The sequence below is a fragment of the Somniosus microcephalus genome, chromosome 10, assembly GCF_052327205.1.
Source record: "Somniosus microcephalus isolate GS21.2 chromosome 10, FLI_Smic_1.0, whole genome shotgun sequence".
Classification (NCBI taxonomy): Eukaryota; Metazoa; Chordata; class Chondrichthyes; order Squaliformes; family Somniosidae; genus Somniosus; species Somniosus microcephalus.
In genome coordinates, this window is record NC_140996.1 from 150,489,641 (window position 1) to 150,510,428 (window position 20,788).

The 20,788-nt window shown below is 42.7% G+C and overlaps 1 protein-coding gene and 1 pseudogene across 1 annotated transcript in view; one reads left to right on the forward strand and one right to left on the reverse strand.

The window, feature by feature from the left end:
- LOC147111762 (transmembrane protein 182-like) overlaps window positions 1-20,788 on the forward strand; it is an 84,749-nt gene that overhangs the window by 57,399 nt on the left and 6,562 nt on the right. The window contains exons 2-5 of the mRNA XM_085998966.1: window positions 226-411; window positions 1,944-2,037; window positions 4,185-4,280; window positions 11,305-11,442. Coding sequence (XP_085855092.1) covers window positions 226-411; window positions 1,944-2,037; window positions 4,185-4,280; window positions 11,305-11,442 — 514 coding nt within the window. The remainder of the gene's footprint in view (window positions 1-225; window positions 412-1,943; window positions 2,038-4,184; window positions 4,281-11,304; window positions 11,443-20,788) is intronic.
- LOC147111764 (uncharacterized) lies at window positions 15,679-16,378 on the reverse strand (annotated as a pseudogene).

The following is a 20,788-nucleotide window of genomic DNA, read 5'->3' on the forward strand; positions in this document are numbered from 1 at the left end:
CTGCAAAATCCAGCCTGTTAACTCTGTTTCTCTCTCCCCACAGATGCTGCCTGACCTGCTGAGTATTTCCAGCATTTTCTGTTTTTGTTTCACAATGGATTAAATGGACATTTAAAGACCCTCAGTGAAGAGATTTAGGGGAAAAGTAAACACTTAGAATGACTGGATCTGTTTTTTTTTATTGGGCTGAAATATAAACCTAGTCAATTTATGTTTCCCTTCCAGGAAGCTCAAATTGGGACAAAATTGAAACCAACTCAAATATTAGATCAAATAAGTAACCCGCCACAGAAGCCGTGGAATCAAAGTAAGCATGGAGAGCCGCTTGAAGGACACATTCAAAAACGGAGTATTGCCGAAACACTGAAAAAACATAAACATTTTCCTGGAGCATTCAGCCTATTCAACAAAGTAAGAACTAATTAGCATTGTAAGAAAAAGTGTTATTTCATTGGTGATATTTTTTGAAATTGAGTTACAAGTCAAAAAAGTCTACTTACTTAGGGTATTTCTGAAATGTTTTCCCTCTACACAATGAAACATATCCTGTGATGTTAAAATGCATTTTTGGAACAGTTGAAACCCCAGCATATCATTGGCAGCTATAAGCCGTTAAATTACAGCAATGGAGATGACTGAAATACATATATTTATTTCAAGAACTTTATTGTGACAAAATTAAAGCACTTTCCACATTTCCAGGCCTGGCACAAATAGCAATATTGGCCTGAAATAAAGGGAGCCAATTGGGCTAGTGAACGAAACATGAATTGCAGATGCATTGCAAGAAATGCCACAGCTGTACCATTTCTAAAAGGGCAAGCCGCTTCAGCCAAGTAGCCATGCACAACTCATCTTGTCCCATGCTTTCCTGATCAGTTTTTCAAATACAATCTGTTGTCATTGGGAGAAAAATTGGGCTACTTGCCACCACCCGTTAGTGCCACAAACCTGGAAAAAAATGGCGGCCACTGTTCGAACTCCTGCCTCTGGCGCAGGACTCGGCGGCTTCCATTTTGCTGAGGGCCATAGCAGCAGCGCTGGCCCTCAACATGAAAATATGAAGAGCGTAACATGCCGACTTAACGCCACGCTCTGTGAACTTGGACCTTTGCGCTGGATTTAGCGCTGGTTCCTAAGCTTGCTCTGAAAAGCAAGCATGCAGCAGACCAACAGAGGCGCTGTCAGCACTTCTTAAAGGGACACACGCATCTTTCAGGTAAGTTCGCATTTTACCTTTTTGGAGTTAAAAAATATATATTTTATTGAACTAGTGGCTTGGTGCAATAGATATTAAAAGGTTTTTAAAGTGTGCAGGGAGTGCTGCTGGGTGCTTGCAAGGCCTCGGATGGTAAAGGAAGGCCTCTGAGAAGACAGAAAATGCTGGAAATACTCAGCAGGTCAGGCAACATCCATAGAGAGAGAAACAGAGTTCATGTCTCAGGTCAAGTCTCTTTTCAGCTGATTTGTAAGACTTGTATATGAAATGAGTTTGGTTAGTGTTAACCTATTTCTCATTGGGCATGGGTCCACAGCACAAATTAGCAATAAATTTCATTCGGAGAGACTGGTGGGGCAAATGCGACTGTTCTCACTGCTCCAATTTTCATCTAAGGTTGGTGCTTAAGGCATATTGTTGGGCACAAGAGAGGGAGCTTTACTTTTTTTTTCAGGCTGTGCCACACCTGACCTTTGCAATGCTTGATGATACTGAGTTGACAAAATAGAAAATGTTACATTCTCTTTTTAACGATGAGGTTTTCTGTTCAATTGTAGATTTATTTTAACCTTATGTACTTTTTCATTTTAATTCAAAAGATAATCAAGTGAAAAATTATTTACATTAAATTAAGGATGGAAAAGTAGTTCAAGAAAATTCAACTTCCAGTGCTTAATATACATTTTTTATTATCTTAAGTGAAGTTGCAGTTGTTTCTTCTCAGGTATCTGTGAAGACTTTTCACTATGAGGGTTTCTTCTGGAGTTGTACAATGCAAGTACGACGTGCTAACGACAGTTTTTCAACATACGTGTTTTGTGAGTGAACTGACCCTTTTAGCATACATTAAACAATTTCTTGCAGATAGAATGCAAAGTGCAGAACCTTTGAAATGCTGAACCTTGATGGATATTAATATGAGCAATAAGCTAGCTGTTTCCTCCTGAAATTATTACCTCATTCACCATCTTAGTTACAATTCCAATAGGTTTGTAGGGCATGACCTATTAGTTCTAAAGCCATCCTGCCTGCTCCTTTTATAATACCAGAATTATTTAAATGCTCATTTATAGCATTGGCTCTTGTGTTTGCCTACAAAACAGGTGACTGCACTTAAAAGTAATTCATTTGATGTGAAGTGCTTTGCAGCATCCTGAGGACATGAAATGCACTATATAAATGCAAGTTCTTTCTTTATCCTGTAGAATGCCCTTGAATGTTTTGTACTATGGATGTTAGGCTAACCAACCTGTAGTTACCAGGTTTGTCCTTTACTCCTTTTTTAAATATTGGAAGTACATTTGCTGTTCTCCAGTCCGTGGGTACTACTCCAGTATTTATGGAGCTCTGAAAATTATCAGCTAAAGCACAGTTTACAAATATTGTCCTTTAATTCCTTGAGATTCCAGGATGTATCCCATTTGGCTCAGGAGCTTGGTGGATATTTAATCCTTTCAGCTTATCCATAACACATTCTTTACTAACTTCTGTACATGACATTGAGCTCCATTAACCATGATTGGAATTGGAGTTGAGGAAGAATGTGTTTCACTGATCTTTGATGTTGATCCCATGATATGAGTTTGGTGGGCGTGGATGTGGATGGTAGAATATTGAAATAGACTCTATCAGATTGTGTCCAGGATAGTGTTGAGACCCCACAGATTCACCTTTATTTATCTCCCATGTGTCCCTGATATATAGGGCTACATCACCTTTTTGTCTGCTCTATCTTTTCAAAATCTTCACTTTGTTTCCATTCTCTATATTTAGCCATGTTGCTGTTATTCCCAGTACATTGTAATTCCCTACTGCCACAACAATCTTCAGCTCTGGTATCTTATTTCTCATGCGTCTTGCATTCATGTAGACACAGTTTATAGATTTACCTCCTTTCATGTATCCCAGTGCCCGCCTGTTCCTGGTATGTGATTTATGTATGTCTCTCTAGGTACCATTGTCCATGCCCACCTGTTGACTAGCTACAGCCCATAGAGATGGACCAACAGTGAGGCGCTTGATTCTATTCTGTGCAAATTAGGTTGTTTGACCTCAGCGATGTTCAAGCAGGATGGAAGCTATTAACACAGCATTGTTGCACTAATCAAATTGATGTAGTCAAATATTTAAACATTGACAAATTGTTCAAAAATGACAGAGTTTAAAAGAGATAGGAAGTGGGGGAAACAATCATGTTGTATTGATAAACCATAGAGATCACCAGAAGTAGGGGCGGATATACTTTATTTTGATGGAATTGTCAATTATTTAGATTTTGTTCATATTTGGTGTCAAGATAACATGTTGCGTGAGTGAGCATTGAGTGAAGTTAGGGTTCAAAAATGTAAAAGTATAATTTTTGCCAGGATGCTGTGCTTTAGGATAGTCTGAAGTGGTGTTATAGTATGGGACTACATTGGATGAAAACAATTAGTTTTGTTCCTCTGATTCTCTCCTCGTCAATCCTCATCATGAGTGATCTTTCCATTGATGAGAGCAGCCTTCCACTACTTTACCCAAGTGGCCATTCCTCATATCTAAGCCTGGACAGTGAGTGTCAGTGGACTCTTTGATCCCCAGGGCTATCATGACTTCATCTTTCTCCACTATCAGGCACATGCACTTCCATCAGGTGTCAATGGCCAGTGATAAGCGACACTCATATTCTCAGTCGTGATGTGTATGTGCTTTTTGTTCCTCCTCCCTAGACTGTTGTAGTACTGAGATTGGCAAATTTTGTCCAGATCAAGGATTGAACCAGGGACTTTCCCGATACCATACTTTGCAGTGCATTTACTGACCGAGCCATGCATGAGAGGAAAACAAAGTTAATAGTAGATACATGAGAAACCTTGACATATACTGCAGATTGTTATTAACACCATTTAACATATGCACTTCTGTAAAATAATGTATTTGGTTTGAGTAGATTTAGCTCATGTTTTTCATCTTCTGTATTATCTAGTTGAACAAGCTGTTTCAAAAAGCTGTATAGAAGCTTACCATCTCCCATTTCCAACAGGACTGAACCCTAACAGCTCTGCTTATGACTCTGCTACTGGTAAGTACTGTAGATGAAAACAAGTTTCATTCAAACTACTGATGTAAATGTCGAACTTTTGCATGATTGCATAGGAAATATGATATTTTAGTTGGACAAACACTCAATATGTAGGTTATGGGGACTCAACCCCATATATGAAACGCATTAGTTGTAGGATCTGAGATAAGCACCCTCTTTCCCCAAAATGTAAAAACAAATGGATTTGGATTGATCATTTGGTGTGAATGGCCTAATATAAACACATTCAATTCTTCCCTATTCTCTTTGATGGTGCTTCCACCCAAGGCCCCTCGAGGAGTCTTTGGGCTTCCCTAGCCCTGGCTTCCCCCAATCTTCGTTAAAAGGAAACCCCAGCCTACCTATCCCACAGTGACGTAAGGGAATCCCCTCCACCCACTGACTGTTTATAGGGTCCCCAGCTGCAGACCCCCTGCCCACTCCCGCCTGCCGGCCAGGTAATCTATCTGGCCAGGTGTTGGCAGGGACTCTGGAAATACTTATTCAAATGAGGCCCTGCAGTTAAGATTGGCAGGGCCTCCACATCTCCGACCTTGCCGGGTTCGTCACCCGCTCCCACGCACGCTTCCCGCCCCTCTCTAAAGTTCGAGGCCTTTGTTTCTGTGTTATTTGCACACACTAATGAGCAGCTTTATGTGTCTGTGTCACTGTAATGTCACAGTAGATGTACCAGGATTTGTTTGTTACAGTCAAAACATTTAGGTACTACTCGATTTTGGGGAAGGAGGAGGGAAAAGTTAAACAAATAGATTAAGTACTTGCGCCTTAAATAAATTTATGACGGTCTGGGAGGTAGATAATAATTTTAATATAAATAACTGGGAATAAGAATATGCATGAAGCCTGTATCTTCTAGTTTCAGTAAGGTGTGTATGTTTTTATCGTAAGTTAGTTTTGTGATCTATTGCAGCCCTGGCCCACAGGTGCTCCCAGCTCATCATACACTATAATTACCATTAAAATATGTAAAGCATATGAGATCAGTATCCAGGCAACTCTGTGCAGAACGGTATTGTGAGCACTTGGTGCATTCATATGAAATTACCTTATCTATTATTTTAAGAGTAATTTATCCATTTAAACTAAATGGGTTAATGTCTCCATTAAAATAGGGGGCAAAGTAATCTCACATGAATGCACTGGGGATGCATATTGCATTAAGCATCCATACAATAATATTGCACAGTGCGATCTCTAGGCTTAATCCTCTTTGTTTTTTGAAAGTCATACTACCACATACAACTTAAAAAAAACACTGCAAATAACAACCTTGGTTGACGTGTCTTGCTGTGCTGCCTGACCTGAGTTTGGTCCCTCTTGGATCAGGCATTAAACTGAGGCCTTATCTGGCAATGGATGTAAAAGATTCCATGCAATTATTTGAAGAAGAGCTGCGAGTTCTCCCAGTATCCTGGCCAATATTCCTTTCTCAACCTTGGTCTTAAAATTCCTGGTGATTTTACATGTCTCCTGATATAACTCCAGCTGGAGACTGGTGAAACACTCTGCGAAATGCGGATATGGCTATTTCTGCCATTACCTTGGGTGGGGGGGGGGCGGTTTCCGGACTTCTGCCAGAGTTACAATGGGAGACTGGTAAAAAAAATCTTGCAGAGCCATTATTTGGTCATTCATGCAATAACAACTTGCATTTATATAGCGACTTTAACATAGAAAAAAGTCCCAAGGTCCTTCACAGAGGCTGTTCATGGGATCTTGCTGTTTGCAAATCAGCTACCATTTTGTCTGCATAACAACGTTACTTCAAAAGTAATCCAGTGGTTGCAAAGTTTTTGGTATATCCTGAGGACATGATAAATGCAAGTTTTTTTTTTCTTTTAGAAGCAAAAAGCATTTGGTTGCTGTTCTGCAGTTTCATCACTAGAGATTTACCCACTCTGTAGGCAAAGCAGCACAGATGAGGTGTGGTGGTTTCTGTGTGACATATTGCACTGAAACTCTATTCTGTAACATAATATGCATCCAAAAAATATTCATTGCATTTTCTCAGCCAAGACCAGCTTTTCTCTTTTTTTCTTTTCAGAAGTTCATGTAATGGGTTCAGGGTGTTTGAGAGATTAGACAAAAATTATCCTTAATAGTTTAAAAGCCCCAAGAAAGATCTGAATTCGGACATGTTTTTAGGTGTGGGTGCCTTTTCAATTACTGCAACCTTTCCATTGGTAGAGTTTGACATCTACCTAAATTTTCCACTCTTTGTTGCATAAACTGGCACTTTGCCAGCTTCACGCAACTTTCATGGTGCTCGAGACTGAAAAGTCCCACATAGAAAATTTCAAGGTGTTTCTCTCTTGAACTGCCAGTAATGGGAATGTCATTGAGAAAACATACCATTTGGTTAAGACCCTGTAATAGCTGATACATGACTGCTTGAAACATTACTGTGCACTTATGACTCCATACAGCAGCCTGTGGTACTGATAGAGAACTTTAAGTATTAATGACTAAATATGGTTTGAAGTGAGCAACTAGTTCTAGTTAATTGGTAAGCATTCGTCAAATGCACTTTACTAAGGTGCCTGCTGTGCACAAACCCTTTGTACTATCGTTTACTGAATTTTGCAATCCTCACAGATTTGTATGGATTTAGCAGCTCTCTGCAGCACTACTATGGGTACAACAAAACATTTGAGACAATGCTGTTTTTTTCCAGTCTTAACAGGCTCTCATTCACTAAGATTACTTGAAAGGCACTTGGAATGCATGTACGAATATGTCTGAAAAATCACAAAGATTTATGGAGATATGAAATACAACACCGTCAAACACTCCCAGATCAGATATAGGAAAGGCTGTACATCCTGTTTGAATTGCATTTTTTCTACACGCTCTCTGTAGCTCTGCAAAGTCGGGTACACCAAATGATTTGCGTAGAGCTCTCTTAAAAATTAATGTGAACCATTTCTGTGCAATTTGATGGGCTCCTGCCTGACCTTACATAATTTCAGAGACTCAATTGGAAAAAGTGCACTCTGTGACAATGTGCAGTAATAGTTGTAGCACACTAAATTCATAGTAAAACTTGTGCTACTCTGTTCCAACAATTTGCCTCATCCTCTGGATGAAAAGACTCTCTACCGCTCCAGTATGACATTTTACTATTTCCACTCCAGTCATCCTATCGTCTGTCAGCACAAAGGTAATGCACGTAGCCAAAGTGGAGATTGCTTTTTAGAATGGTTCCTAGATCAGGGGCCAGAATTTTCCAGTAGCGGGCGCGATTGGTGGTGGGTCGGGTGGGAAAGTAGTTATTTTTGACATCGGGTCAGAAACCCGCTGTCATCCCGCCCGCACGTGCCTTTCCTCCAGGTGTGTCTGTCATCGTGGAGCTGACCCGACCGGCAGCGGCGGGCGACCCAATTGAAATCATATTAGTTTACAGGCACTTAAGAGCCTTTTTTCACTTACTTTTTAAACTTCCCTGCATGGCCATGGGATTCACGCAGCTCGGGAAGCACGTCTATCAACCTAAGGCGTGAGTTCTGTGGCCATTGCTGTAGCTGATTACTTGACAGCATCAAATGTACAGTAAATGCTCCCACCTGACAGATGATCACTTTCCTCAGGCAGAAGCTGTTGCTCGGTCCATTTCCAGCACAGATTCTGCAGGCTGCAAGTGTTCCAGCAAAGTCTCCATCCAGTGTCACCTCCTTGGAAAAACTCTCTCACCATTGACAGAATGCTTTTGTCATCTGTACTTCACCTGCCATCTATTCCATCAACATGGGTGCCGTTTATACTGTCTCACCTTGATCCTCGGAATTGGACCACAATGAGCCCCAACACCAGCAGCACCAAGCACACCATCAGCACCAACAATAACACCATCCTTCTCCGCAATCACCTGATGCTGCACAGGACAGAGGGCATCAGCACCCGACCAGATTGCGGCCAGGGACGGCCTCATCTTAGCCAGATTTAGTTAACTTTACGTTGTTCACGCACATGAATGCCACATTGATGCGCCATCAATTACTCAAAAGACTGAAGTTGAGCGAGTAACAATCAGGCTTTTATTAACTAAAGAATGAAGGTCTTGTCTCGAGTGGTCGACCCGTCCAGAATACTAAGGGACTGGGAGGTAGTCACTTATATACCTGGAATAGTGGGAGGAGTCAGCCGAGGCATGTCCAGACCTGTACCTAGTGGAATACACATACAGACACAGACAGGTATGACAGTGGTTTACCACACACATGATGCGCCAGGTTGGCACCACCCCACACCAACACCAAAAACATCCCTACAATGACCAAGCCATTCCTTTCACACTCATCACCATTGCAGGGGGTACCGTTATGTCTCACCATTCACTGCAACTCACTAAGCCACTTCTAAAGGTGCACACACATCTGTCCAAGACCGGAAAGTGTTGAAATAAAGATTTTTATGTTTGACACCACATTAACAGAAACTTTACATAAACATTGGATAAAACACCCAAGTAGGTACCCTTGTGTGTTGTTGGTATGATTGCAGTAGGATGTGGGCGAGTGTGAGGGGTGGCTAGTGAGATGGGGATGTGATAAAGTAGAGAGAGGGGGATAGGTGGAGGTGCAAGGTATGTTGGTGTAAGGATGTGCAGGAGTAGGGTAGGGAAGGCAGAGTGATGGGGATGTGATAGGCACAGCAGGATGAAATTGAGTGTGGCTTTGTACTAAATTGACCCTTAGTGTTAGGGGAATTAAATACGTGGGGTTACGGGGATAGGGTGGGATATGTGTTGGTGTAGGGGTTACGGGGATCGGGTGGGATATGTGTCGGTGCAGGCTCGATGGGCCGAAATGGCCTCTATCTGCACTGTGGGGTTTCTGTGATTCTGTGATTCTGTAATGTTTACTGATCAAATGAGAGAATTGAAACTTTTGCGGCACTGCACTCAAGTCCTCCTGACCAGATCCCTGCTTGTAACTACCTCTGCAATCTGCAACCAGGCTGTCTTGGTCTCCTGGGGAGGTCTCTTCCGCCCATCAGAAGGGGAAAGGACCTCCATGCATGCTGTGACTCACTCCATAAGCATATGGAGGGGGAGTCATCGGAGAACCTGGGTGCAGCCCTTTGTCACTGTGCATTCATTGTCAGTGTTTGCAACACTCTAATGCTGTAGTGCAATGACAGCACTGTTAAATTAAACTTCAAATCTAATGGGGCCATGGTCCCATTAAAGATCCTGGCTGAAAATGCATCATGAATGACATCACCAGACCCGCTCCATCTCATTGGGCCGGGTAACGCGCTGGGCGGGCTTAATAGGCTCCATTAAGGTAAGTTCATTTGCAGCAGTGGGAAGAAGCCAGCAGTGGGGTCATGACCTGCCATGGACACCGACTGCACCGGACCCGCCCAGGTAGGCAAAATTCCACCTAGTGTGTTTCTAATCCATAAAGGAAATCAATGTTTGATTTAGCTCTGGAAAATTAAGTGGGCCAAATAATCGATGGGCCCCAATATTGCTAGGAATGGTTTGTGATTGGTTATCAGGGTAAACTTTCTGACGATCAGGAACTGTTGGAATTTCTTGATTCCAAACATTATGGCGAGTGCTTCCTTTTTAATTTCCGCGTAGTTTCTTTCGCTCTTTGTGAGGGTTTGCGATTCGAACGCGATTGGTTTCTCTTGGCCGTCATCCATTACATGCCTTATGATAGCTCCCACACCGTAGCTCGAAGCATCACACACTAACTTAAGCTCATGCTTTGTGTCGCAGTGCACAAGTAGAGCATCGCTAGAGAGACTTCTAGCATCATAAGCTTCCTGTTGCGCTTTCGTCCAATTCCACTGGACATCCTTCTTGAGGAGCTTGTGCAATGGAGCTAACATGGTCACTAACTCAGATAAGAAACGTGCGTAGTACTGGACCATTCCAAGGAAAGATCTTAACTGAAACATATTCTGTGCTTTGGAGCATTGATGACAGCATTAACGTTTTCCTTAATTGGTTGCAAGCCATTTGCATCAACTTTCAGGCCAAGGTACACAACCTTGGGCTGCCCAAAAGCACATTTGCTCCTTTTCAATTTGACGTTGTGGGCATTCAACTTTTGAAGCACTATATCTCACACTTCTAGATTTTCTTCCTTGCTGCTTGTTGCAATCAGCACATCGTCTTGATTGCATAAGCAATTTGGAACTCCTTGCAAAATCTTATCCATCGTAGCCTAGAAGATTTTAGGGGAGGACTTTACACCATATGGCAGCTTGTGTGTGTCGATGGTGAAATACTGTTGACTCACTTTGTCAACATTCAGCTGAGCGTAAGCATGCGACAGGTTAAGCTTGGAGAAAACCTTTGATCCTGAGAGTGCTACATACAAATCTTGCGCTGTAGGTAACGGGTACTGCTCATCGTCAACTGCTTAGTTGACAGTAACTTTGTAGTCACCGCACAAGCGTACAGGTTTGTCTGCTTTGGGCACTACCACAATCAGGGTAGCCCATTTACTTTTGTCAGTTTTTACTAGCATGCCGTTCTCTCTGAGCTTTGCTAGCTCTTACTTCACCTGACTTTTCAACACATCGGGGACCGGCCTTACAATAGACAGGCTTTGCGTTGGACTTGATGCGGATATGCGTGTCATACCCAGTGACGCCCTCATAACTGTGAATATGCTTTCGTACTTGTTCAGCATTGTGTTGAGTCGCTTCTTTGAAGCATCTACACTGAAGACGTTTTTCCAGTCTAGTTTTAACTTTCTCAACCAGTCTTTGCCCATGTGAGTTGGCATGTTGTTGTTGCTCGCTACAATAATAGGCAGCTTTGCTGACTGGCCATTGTGTTGAACTGTAAATTCCATTTGTCCACATTTCTCTAGGATTTCTCTGGGATGATACAGGACTCCATTGTGACCTTATTTCAATAACATCACTTGGTTAATGCCCTAAGAACATAAATGACTATATTGCTTAACGAGTAACTTGCAGCCTCTGATCATTCTGTTTGATACCTATGCTGTTAGGTCTAATTGTTGACTTGTTTTTGTAGGTTATCGTCATTCCTGGAGTGTGCTGATCGTATTGTCTGTACTCACTATTGGAATTGGATTTGGACTCATTGTTTATGAAGCTTTCCAAGGGCGTGACTCCCTGTACATACTAGGAGGAGGATTTTTTGTTGTGGCTGGTACGTGAAATTTCAGGTTCTACGCATTGAACTGTAAATAGGAAAAGCAAATGAAAGATCCTGTTTATGAAATGGCAGTTCACCTTGGAACGCAATAGAACTTATTTGTTTGTGAGTGTAGTTGTCTTGTTTCTAATATGATTGTTATCGTTCAACCTCCTTCCTTCTCTGGTTCATAAAACACTTTGAGTAAGCACTTGAGGTGGAGTATATGGAACAGACTTTATTGACATACAGTACAGTGATCAGCCTAACTACACAGAGAGAGCAGCTTTTCAGTTTCTGTATCTTTTGAGCTCTTAACAACTATTGAAAACCATGCTCCTTTATACATCATATATATATTTTGCCCACATCAAAGGTACATGTCACAGATAAGACCTCGTGATGTATCTATTCCCAAATTCTTTTGAAGACAGTCCATTCATGTAAACAGTTGTAGTTTACTCCAAATCTACTTCCCTCAAACAAGACTTCCTGACCTAACGGTTCTTAACCCCTTTTAAAACTGGCTTTATTAACCGTTATCTTTCTATACTATAGTTAAGAGATCCCTCTACCTATGTTTATTACCCTAGCCACTAAAGTAATCAGTCATGGCTGATGTCTTGGCTAATCATGTTTGACGAACTTGATTGAGTTTTTTGATGAGGTAACACAGATGGTGGATGATGGCTGTGCAGTTGATGCTGTGCATATAGACTTTCAAAAGGTGCTTGATAAATTACCACATATTAGGCTTGTTAGCAAAATTGAAGTCCATGCGATAAAAGGGGCAGTAGCAGCATGGATACAAAATTGGCTCAGGGATAGAAAACAGAGAGTTGTGCTGAATGACTGACTGACTGTTTTTCGGACTGGAGGGAGGTATACAGTGGTGTCCCCCAAGGCGCAGTACTTGGACCACTGCTCTTTTTGATGTACATTAATGAATTGGACTTGGGGGTACAGGGCACAATTTCAAAATTTACTGATCACATGAAACTTGGAAGTGTAATAAACAGTAATGAAGATAGTAATAGACTTCAAAAAGACAGGCAGGCTGGTGGAATGGGCGGACACATGGCAGATGAAATTCAATGCAGAGAAATGTGAAGTGATACATTTTGGTAGGAATGATGAGGAGAGATCATACATACTAAATTATACAATTTTAAAAGGGGTGCAAGAAAAGAGAGACCAGGGATGCTTGTGCACAAATCTTTGAAGGTGGTAGGACAGGTTAACAAAGCAGTTAATAAAACATATGGGATCCTGGCCTTATAAATAGAGGCATAGAGTACAAAAGCCAGGAAGTTATGCTAAACCGATATAAAACACTAGTTTGACCCCAGCTGGAGTATTGTATCCAATTCTGGGCACCACAATTTAGGAAGGACATGAAGGCTTTGGAGAGGGTACAGAAGAGATTTACTAGTATGGTTCCAGGGATGAGGGATTACAGTTACGTTGATAGACTAGAGAAGCTGGTATTGTTCTCCTTGGAGCAGAGAAGGCTAAGAGGAGATTTAATAGAGGTGTTTAAAATCATGAAAGATTTATATAGAGTAAATAGAGAGAAAGGGGGAAAAATTCAGTTGGTTGCGCCTCCCGTTAGCGCCTTAAGATGGTGCCAAGTGGGGCACAAAGCAACTAGCGCCCGGGCTCGGCGATATCTGCGCCCCTCGCGAAATTAACTAGACATTTTGCGGCAGCGCTAAACACTACCGCCACGATCTCCTGCGCCGGCAGATCATGATGTCAGTCGAGTGCGCAACGCCCCGGACCAGATATTGAGTGGCGCCCCCTGCCTTACCACCTGCCGCTAGCAACGACAGGTTGAGGGGAGCGTTCTGCAGTCAGAAAGGGACTGGGGGAGCGCTATTTAAAGGCGACCACTTCCTGCCTTTTTTTGTTGGTGACATTTTTGCACCACGCATTCTGAGAGAGGGAGACTTCTGGAGAGATTCAACGCTGTGTAAAGGAGTTTAGGGTACTGAGCAGCAATTTGCAGGTTCATTTTGATTTGCCCTTGTATCGATTTAGAAGAGACTGTGGGGGCAGCACTGTGAGCTCTTTCCCTGGGTCTTTCCAGCAGATTTGATGATAAAAATAGGGAGGTATTGCTTCAGTTGTACAAGGTATTGGTGAGACCGCACCTGGAATACTGCGTACAGTTTTGATGTCCATACTTAAGAAAGGACATAATTGCTCTCGAGTCAGTACAAAGAAGGTTCACTCGGTTAATCCCGGGGATGAGGGGATGGACATATGAGGAGAGGTTGAGTAGATTGGGACTCTACTCATTGGAGTTCAGAAGAATGAGAGGCGATCTTATTGAAAACATATAAGATTGTGAAGGGGTTGGATCGGGTGGATGCGGGGAGGATGTTCCCGATGATGGGTGAAACTAGAACTAGGGGGCATTGTCTTAGAATAAGGGGCTGCTCTTTCAAAACTGAGATGAGGAGGAACTACTTCACTCAGAGGGTGGTAGGTCCATGGAATATGCTGCCCCAAAAAGCTGTAGAAGCTACATCATTACATAAATTTAAAACAGAAATAGACAGTTTCCTAGAAGTAAAGGGAATTAAGGGTTATGGGGAGCGGGCAGGAATTTGGACATGAGTCTAGGTTCGGATCGGTCATGGCCCTGTGGGTAGCGGAGCAGGCCCAGGGGCCGTGTAGCCTGATCCTGCTCCTATTTCGTGTGTCTAATTCTGTTAGATTCAGGAGATGGTTCTGTGATAGTAGTTTGGCGGTTAGGATCAGATCAGCCATGATCTTATGGAATGGTGGAGCAGGCTCGAGGGGCCGATTGGCCTACTCCTGCTCCTATTTCTTATGTTCTAAGTCTCTCCAGGCCGAGATTCAAGGCTGCAATGAGCAGGATGTGGATGGAGAGCAAGATCAACCCTCCCCTTTAAGAACTGGCTGGTGCCATTGTGTCTGTGTTCCATTGCTGACTGACATCACATGAGCTTCGACCGCCCTCTGAGGTAACGCCTTGCTCCTTGGCCTTAGCGCCTTAAGAGTGGTGTGTAGCGCCTGATTTAGCGCTCCAATCACCTCCAGGGGCAATAAAAGCCAAGTTTGCTGTCGGAGGCGATAATTAGCACCAAGCGCTAAAATTTGCGCACCGTTAATAATGGCGCCCCAAATGGGGCAATACCGAATTTTTCCCACAAACTGTTTCCAATGACTAAAGGGTCGATAATGAAAGGGCACAGAGGCGACATGAAGAAAACTTTTTTATGCAACGAGTGGTTAGGATTAGAATGCACTGCCTGATAGGGTGGTGGATACAGATTCAATAGTAGCCTTCAAAAGGGATTTGGATAAATAATTGAAGGAGAAAAAATGGCAGGGATATGGGGAAAGAGCGGGGGAGTGGGACTAACTGGATTGCTCCTTGAAAGAGCCAGATGGCCTCTTTCTGTGCTGCACTGTTCTATGATCAATTACTGTCACGTGTTTCCATGCACAAGCACTTTTTGTATATAACACTTAAGACTCTAATGGGAGAAGACAAGCTATGCAATTGTTGGGGTAAAAGAGAAGTCTTCCCTCCTCTCAAATGGACCCCCCTGAGATAAGGGGTCAACGCTTGCCCTATAGCAACCACGAATTCACCAGACGGACACCTTGGATAGGTTTCACGATCTTGATTCAAGCATATGCAGGGGGGAAATCTCAGTCTCATCCCAGAGAAAGAATTCTTCCCCCGAGTATCAAATACGTATAGCAATTATACCCATCTTTACAGCATTCGCGGGCTGAATTATCTGTTCCTACTCTGGCCAGGAGGTGCTTACCTCATGCTTTGAGAATCTGCATGTCCTGCCTTATCTTAAGCAAGGACAAAAGACCAGCTTGTTAGCCTACAGTTCCTGTCTTATCTAGGTCCTACATTCCTAAGCAAGGATAGGAGACAAACTTATCAGCCTTCTAGTTTCCACTAATTTTAATTCTAAGAAGTTATAGTTTCTTCTAACTTTAATTCTAATTTGTTCCCTTACAATCCCCCCTTATGGCCCTTGGCTATATGCCCAAGCCAGGCCATTTCCCTATTACTTTCTCATGGGTGAGCCCCAGGTTTGTTCCTTCGCTTGGGTAGCTACTTCCCAAACTGCAGGATCTGCCTGTTGACTTTTCCATCGAGGTTATATAAGATAAGTCCTTTCTGCCGGACTTTTAAAATTTGCCTTATCCAGTTTTTTACTTATCGCTCTCGCTATGGCTTGTCTCTTATTCCTGCTACATTTTTGACAGGATAACAACAAGAAGATCACCAATACAACACCTTGTATGACAACCAATACATGTGATATTATCCTTATCCAGGGGTGTATTTGCACATTGAGTCCAGCATTCCAAAACTTAGTATACCAAGGCTGACTAGCCAACATTTCTTCAGTGTCCTTTTGTAGCTTATCTATTTTTCCATCAAAATAACATACTTCTGTCTCTGCTTCTGAGTGTCATGCTCCAGTTGGGTCTGTTCTTCGTTCAGTTCGGGTATCAGTTTTCCTTGTGGCCTTATTGCCTTTGTATACCCTTTTCGGATAGTGTCCGTCACTGTCCCATTAATGGTTTCTTCTTTTAGTTCAGGATATATGATGTACCCATTTATATGTGTCTCTTCTTGTGGGGTAAAGTAGAAGTCAGTATTCGTGATGGCACAGGAGGTGGTCCCTCCCTTATTCATAACTGTCATATTAGGTTACTTGGTGCTTACACACCATTCTCCATTCCCTCGTGGGGCAGCGGTTGTTTCGGAATCCTGTGTCATTGGCATGATACTCAATGTGCACCCTTCCATTCGGCCATAACCACAGTCATCCTTGCTCATTCTTGGTGGATCTCGGCATAAAACAACTTGGTTATTTCTATAACAATCATCTATGCTAATACCCCTCGTACTGTTGTTCTCTTTAATCACATCAGGACAAGTCATGGTAGCGCAAGCGAGTTTGATTCCTTACCTCCCCTATATTGTTTGGTATAAGGGATCTCCCTTTGTTACATCATACTGCGGTGTTGATAGTACAAATCCTATTATATTTAAATGTCCGGTTATGCATCTAGCTTTTGGTATCCAAGCATGACTATTCCTCCGTACCTCACACGTATGAGTCATGTTTTTATCTAAGGTCCAATTGGTAAATACATCATTTGGTATCCAATCCGGCACTTCTCCATTTTGGAGTTGCTCTAGGTTATGTTGTACTTCACTAAGTATCCATGCTCCGTACCCTGTCCAAACTATTTCCAACTGTAGTTGCCGGCTCACGTCTTCCCCTGCTTTGTTTATCAAATTTATAGTTCTGGCGTGGTTCCACAACGTGTGGGCCACTTGTAGCAATTCTCCCTCCGTGCCATCATCTAGCTGTGCCTGCAGTCTTTGGTTATCCCCTTCCCTACCCAACAATTCTTGTAAGATTCAGATTAGGGCATCAACCCAATCGTCTATGGTGTGCAGGTCTATAGTGTTAACCGTCGCAACCCCTGCCGCGTATCCCATGCCTGCCGGTTCTAATATCCCTCTTTTCTCCCAGTCCCCTTTTCTACCTGTCCTCCTTTTCACATTAAATGTCATGGTTCTTGATTCAGGGCCTTCAAGTGCTCGTAGGATCAAGTTATTGTACAGGCTTATTGTTTCCTTTCCACAAAAGCTGGGAATGGTTATATCCGTTAGGTTTAGGAACACCGTAATTATTCATTGGGGTACCCCAAAGTGTATTTTATCCTTGGTTTTCTTTATTACTAATCCCCCTTTTGCTCCAGATTTTATAGTTGGGCATGTAGGTGGTGCTGGGGCCGTGGTGGTTGGGACCGTTGTGGGGAATGAAGTGGTAGGTTGTTTAGTAGTAGTGGGGTCATTGCGGGGGCTAATCTTCCAAAACCAATAATCTGAGTCTGGGCGTTGGGAACTTTGGGGAAATTGGGCAGATTCCACATTCATCCCCCCCCCCCCCCCCTTGTTGGGGGTATCCGGAGAATTGAATGTAATCTAGCTCGCATCTTACTAGCACCCCTTTATCCGGCACACATGAGAATATCTCATCATTAATTTTCTTGAAACATATGATGCCCACCTCTCCATCTCACTACCATCCCTCTTATATCGGCATCTCCTGTGTGCCAGCCGGATCTATCGTTGAATACGCTGATACTTGTTAGTCCAATACTACAATTTAAGTTTGCGGTTGTTCTGATTGTCATCGTTAATGTCCCTTGCTCCTGATCACAGCTAACGTCGCTTGAGTTTTTGTAATACAGGCCATGTTGGTTCTTTTGGCCGGCCTGCACAGCTTCTCCCGTGGCTCCCCCTATAAGGGATAAGATCCAGTAAAACATAATATTTCCCGGTCGTCACTGGTTAATTAGGGTCCATGCCTTTTCAACTGGGTCCAGTGTTTCCATTTGCCGGTACCCCTTATCATCTGGACAGTCCTGCAGCTACAGGCTGCTGCTACCAGCCTTTGTCTGTCCCCATGCACCTGGGTTACTACTGCATTGTAATGATCCTTACTGTGGTAGTTATAGATGTGGACTGGCCTATTCTTGTCTGGTAATTCCAGGGCAGGAGCCCTTACGAGGGCTTGTTTTAACTTTACAAATGCTGTTTCTTGGTCGGGGCCCCAGTCCACTGGCTCCTGGGATGGTTTCCCCCCTTTGATCAAGTCCTATATAGGTTGGGCCATTTCCGCATATTCTGGGATAAAGTTCTGGCAATAATTAAATAGCCCTAGTACCTGCCTGACCGCTTTTATAGTTCCTGACCTCGGCATCGTTCTAATAGCCTCCTTTCTGTCTTTGGACATTTGTCTCCTCCCTTGTGTTATTATATATCCTAGGTTTGTTACTTCGTCCTTCCCTACCTGTACCTTTCTAGGGTTTACCTTTAGTCCCACATTCTGTAGGGCTCCCAGTACCGTAGTCAAGGCTAGTATGTGCTGTTGTTCGGTACGGGAGGCGATAAGGATATCATCCACATATTGTAAGTGGGTGCTTCCTTCTCCTACGTTTATTGGTTCCAGGATTCTTGACAGTACTCAGTGAAATATGCTCGGACTCTTGTGGAATCTCTGCGGTACTCTAGTCCATGTATACTCTAGTCCCTTGAGATCCTTCATCTAAGGGTATGGCCCAAAATCCATTTGCTATATTAAGCACGGTGAATATCTTAAAGTCTGGCTTCAGACCATTAAATATTGTAGAGGGACCTGCCACTATCGGATGTTCTCGCAGGGTTATCTTATTCAATGCGATCTACACAAATTTACACCAACCAGAATTTCACAGTGGCCACAGTGAAAGTCTGGTTTTAATGGGTTAATTAACCTCATAACTCCAATTTAATCCAGATCAATTTTTTAAACTAACCAATATTACTTTGAAAAGAAAGAAAGAAGCCACATTAACAAAGAAACAATCACCCATGCCTTGTAAACATTCAAAATCATTTTCTTGCAGGCAGATTGGCAACTGTAACTTGAAGGCTGAAGCTTATCTTTTGTAAAACAATTAACAAACTTAAAACAGCACACGCTTTACCATCATTCAAGACAAGTCTTCGACGGGTTAAACAGCTTTTCGCTCTCTGTACAAGAGTGGGTGGAACTAAAACAAACACAACAGACACCTTCTTTCAAAGACAGAAAACTTCCACACTTTTAACACACACTTTCACACAAACTGAGATTCCAGCATTCCTTTTAAGATTCCTTTCACTTTGCAAATCTTGTTTGGACAGAAACTGATAGCATCTGTGTTGATAAAACTTAAATTTTTTCCTTACTCCCTTTCTTAAATTACTGGTACTCCGGTACAATTTTGGCACCCATTTTTGGTCCAAGTTCGAGTACATCTACTCAACTCATAATATGCGCGAGCCACTAAAATGATGAGCTTTTCTTCCTTTAATTTTGTGTCCTTAGCCCACCATTCTCTTTGGCAACCGAATGACCCACCAGTAAAACAATCGTTTTTAACCATTTTGTCAATGAATCTTTTATTTTTGTCCGCTAAATAGCATGTCGGAGACCCCACTGATCCCCACTCAAGTTTTTCACTTACCATGGTTAATTGTTGTCCCTTGCTTTACTCTCGGAGAGTGAGACGGTACTTATAACTGGAGTTGTCAGAGGTACCTCTCTTACTTACTCTCACAGAGTGAGACCATACTTGCAACAATTTTGTTCTGGCGATTTGTTGTCAGAGGTATGCTTAAACTTTCTGCACTATTTGCAACAATACCACGCCTCTACTTCCGTGCATTTCGCCCGAACCCCAAGACCGCTTGACTTCAAACCTTTTAGTCATTCGCGCTTCTGCCAGTTTCCAGTTTGCACCACTTTATCTTCATCGTATCTATTAGTTTCACATTCTTTTCCGCTAGCATTTTTACTTGGGGCCCCTCCGGTCCCCAGTCATACCTGTTGGCCATTCTTTAAGATCGCTGGCATCGTTACATTGCCCCTAGGTTACTCTTGTACTCCTTCTTGTCTGTGCCGGCCATACATGACCAATACCGGTTCACTGGTATTACCTCGTTCGCCGCGCTTCAGGACCTACTCATAACCCGTATCGTACTTATTCCTCGGTTCCCGTCAGTTTGTGGTTTGCTATACTTGGTTCTTCTTTACAGATTACCTCCCTTCCCATCCACAATGTATCAGCTCTAACTTGTAGGCGGTATTTAAAAGGTACTCGCCCCAACAGCTGCCACATTGTTTGGGTCGGAGAGTCTGTATCCTGCCGACTATGCCAATTGTTGAGGTAAGAGAGATGTCTTCCCTCCTCTCAAGCGGACCCCCTGAGATAAAGTGAGATTAGTCATCTGATACCACAATTTGAAAGTTGAAAATGCAGCATTCTCAAACAAGTAGACAATCCGATTTGGGAACAGGCTCACCAGAAAGGGGCCAGTATTATAGTTGCCAAAATACCCCACTAGCTTGGAAAATAGAGATCTTGGGGCTAGTTTTCGGGTATATATAATTTTTTGGCCTAAATTATGTAAGGCATAAAATTGGAGTTTTGGCAAAAAATATTCTTGGCTTTCTGCTGGTCTGAGCTTTATAATCTTTATTTATTGAGTGCACAGTCTCTAAAACCACAATTCTAACCACCTTTTTGGCATACATCCAATCAAATGTAGATACAGCTGCCTGGATTTTCTGATATGGGTGCAGCATTTGCTCAAATGTTGTCGGTGTTCTACTGATCTGGAACGAAGGGAATTTTAAAAAGGAGTGGGTTAATTACCAGCTCCACTGTGCTTTTACTGCCACTTTTTGGCAGTTGATGACATTCCCACCTAAAACAGGCGAGGGCCTCATAACATGAATGCAAATTGGGG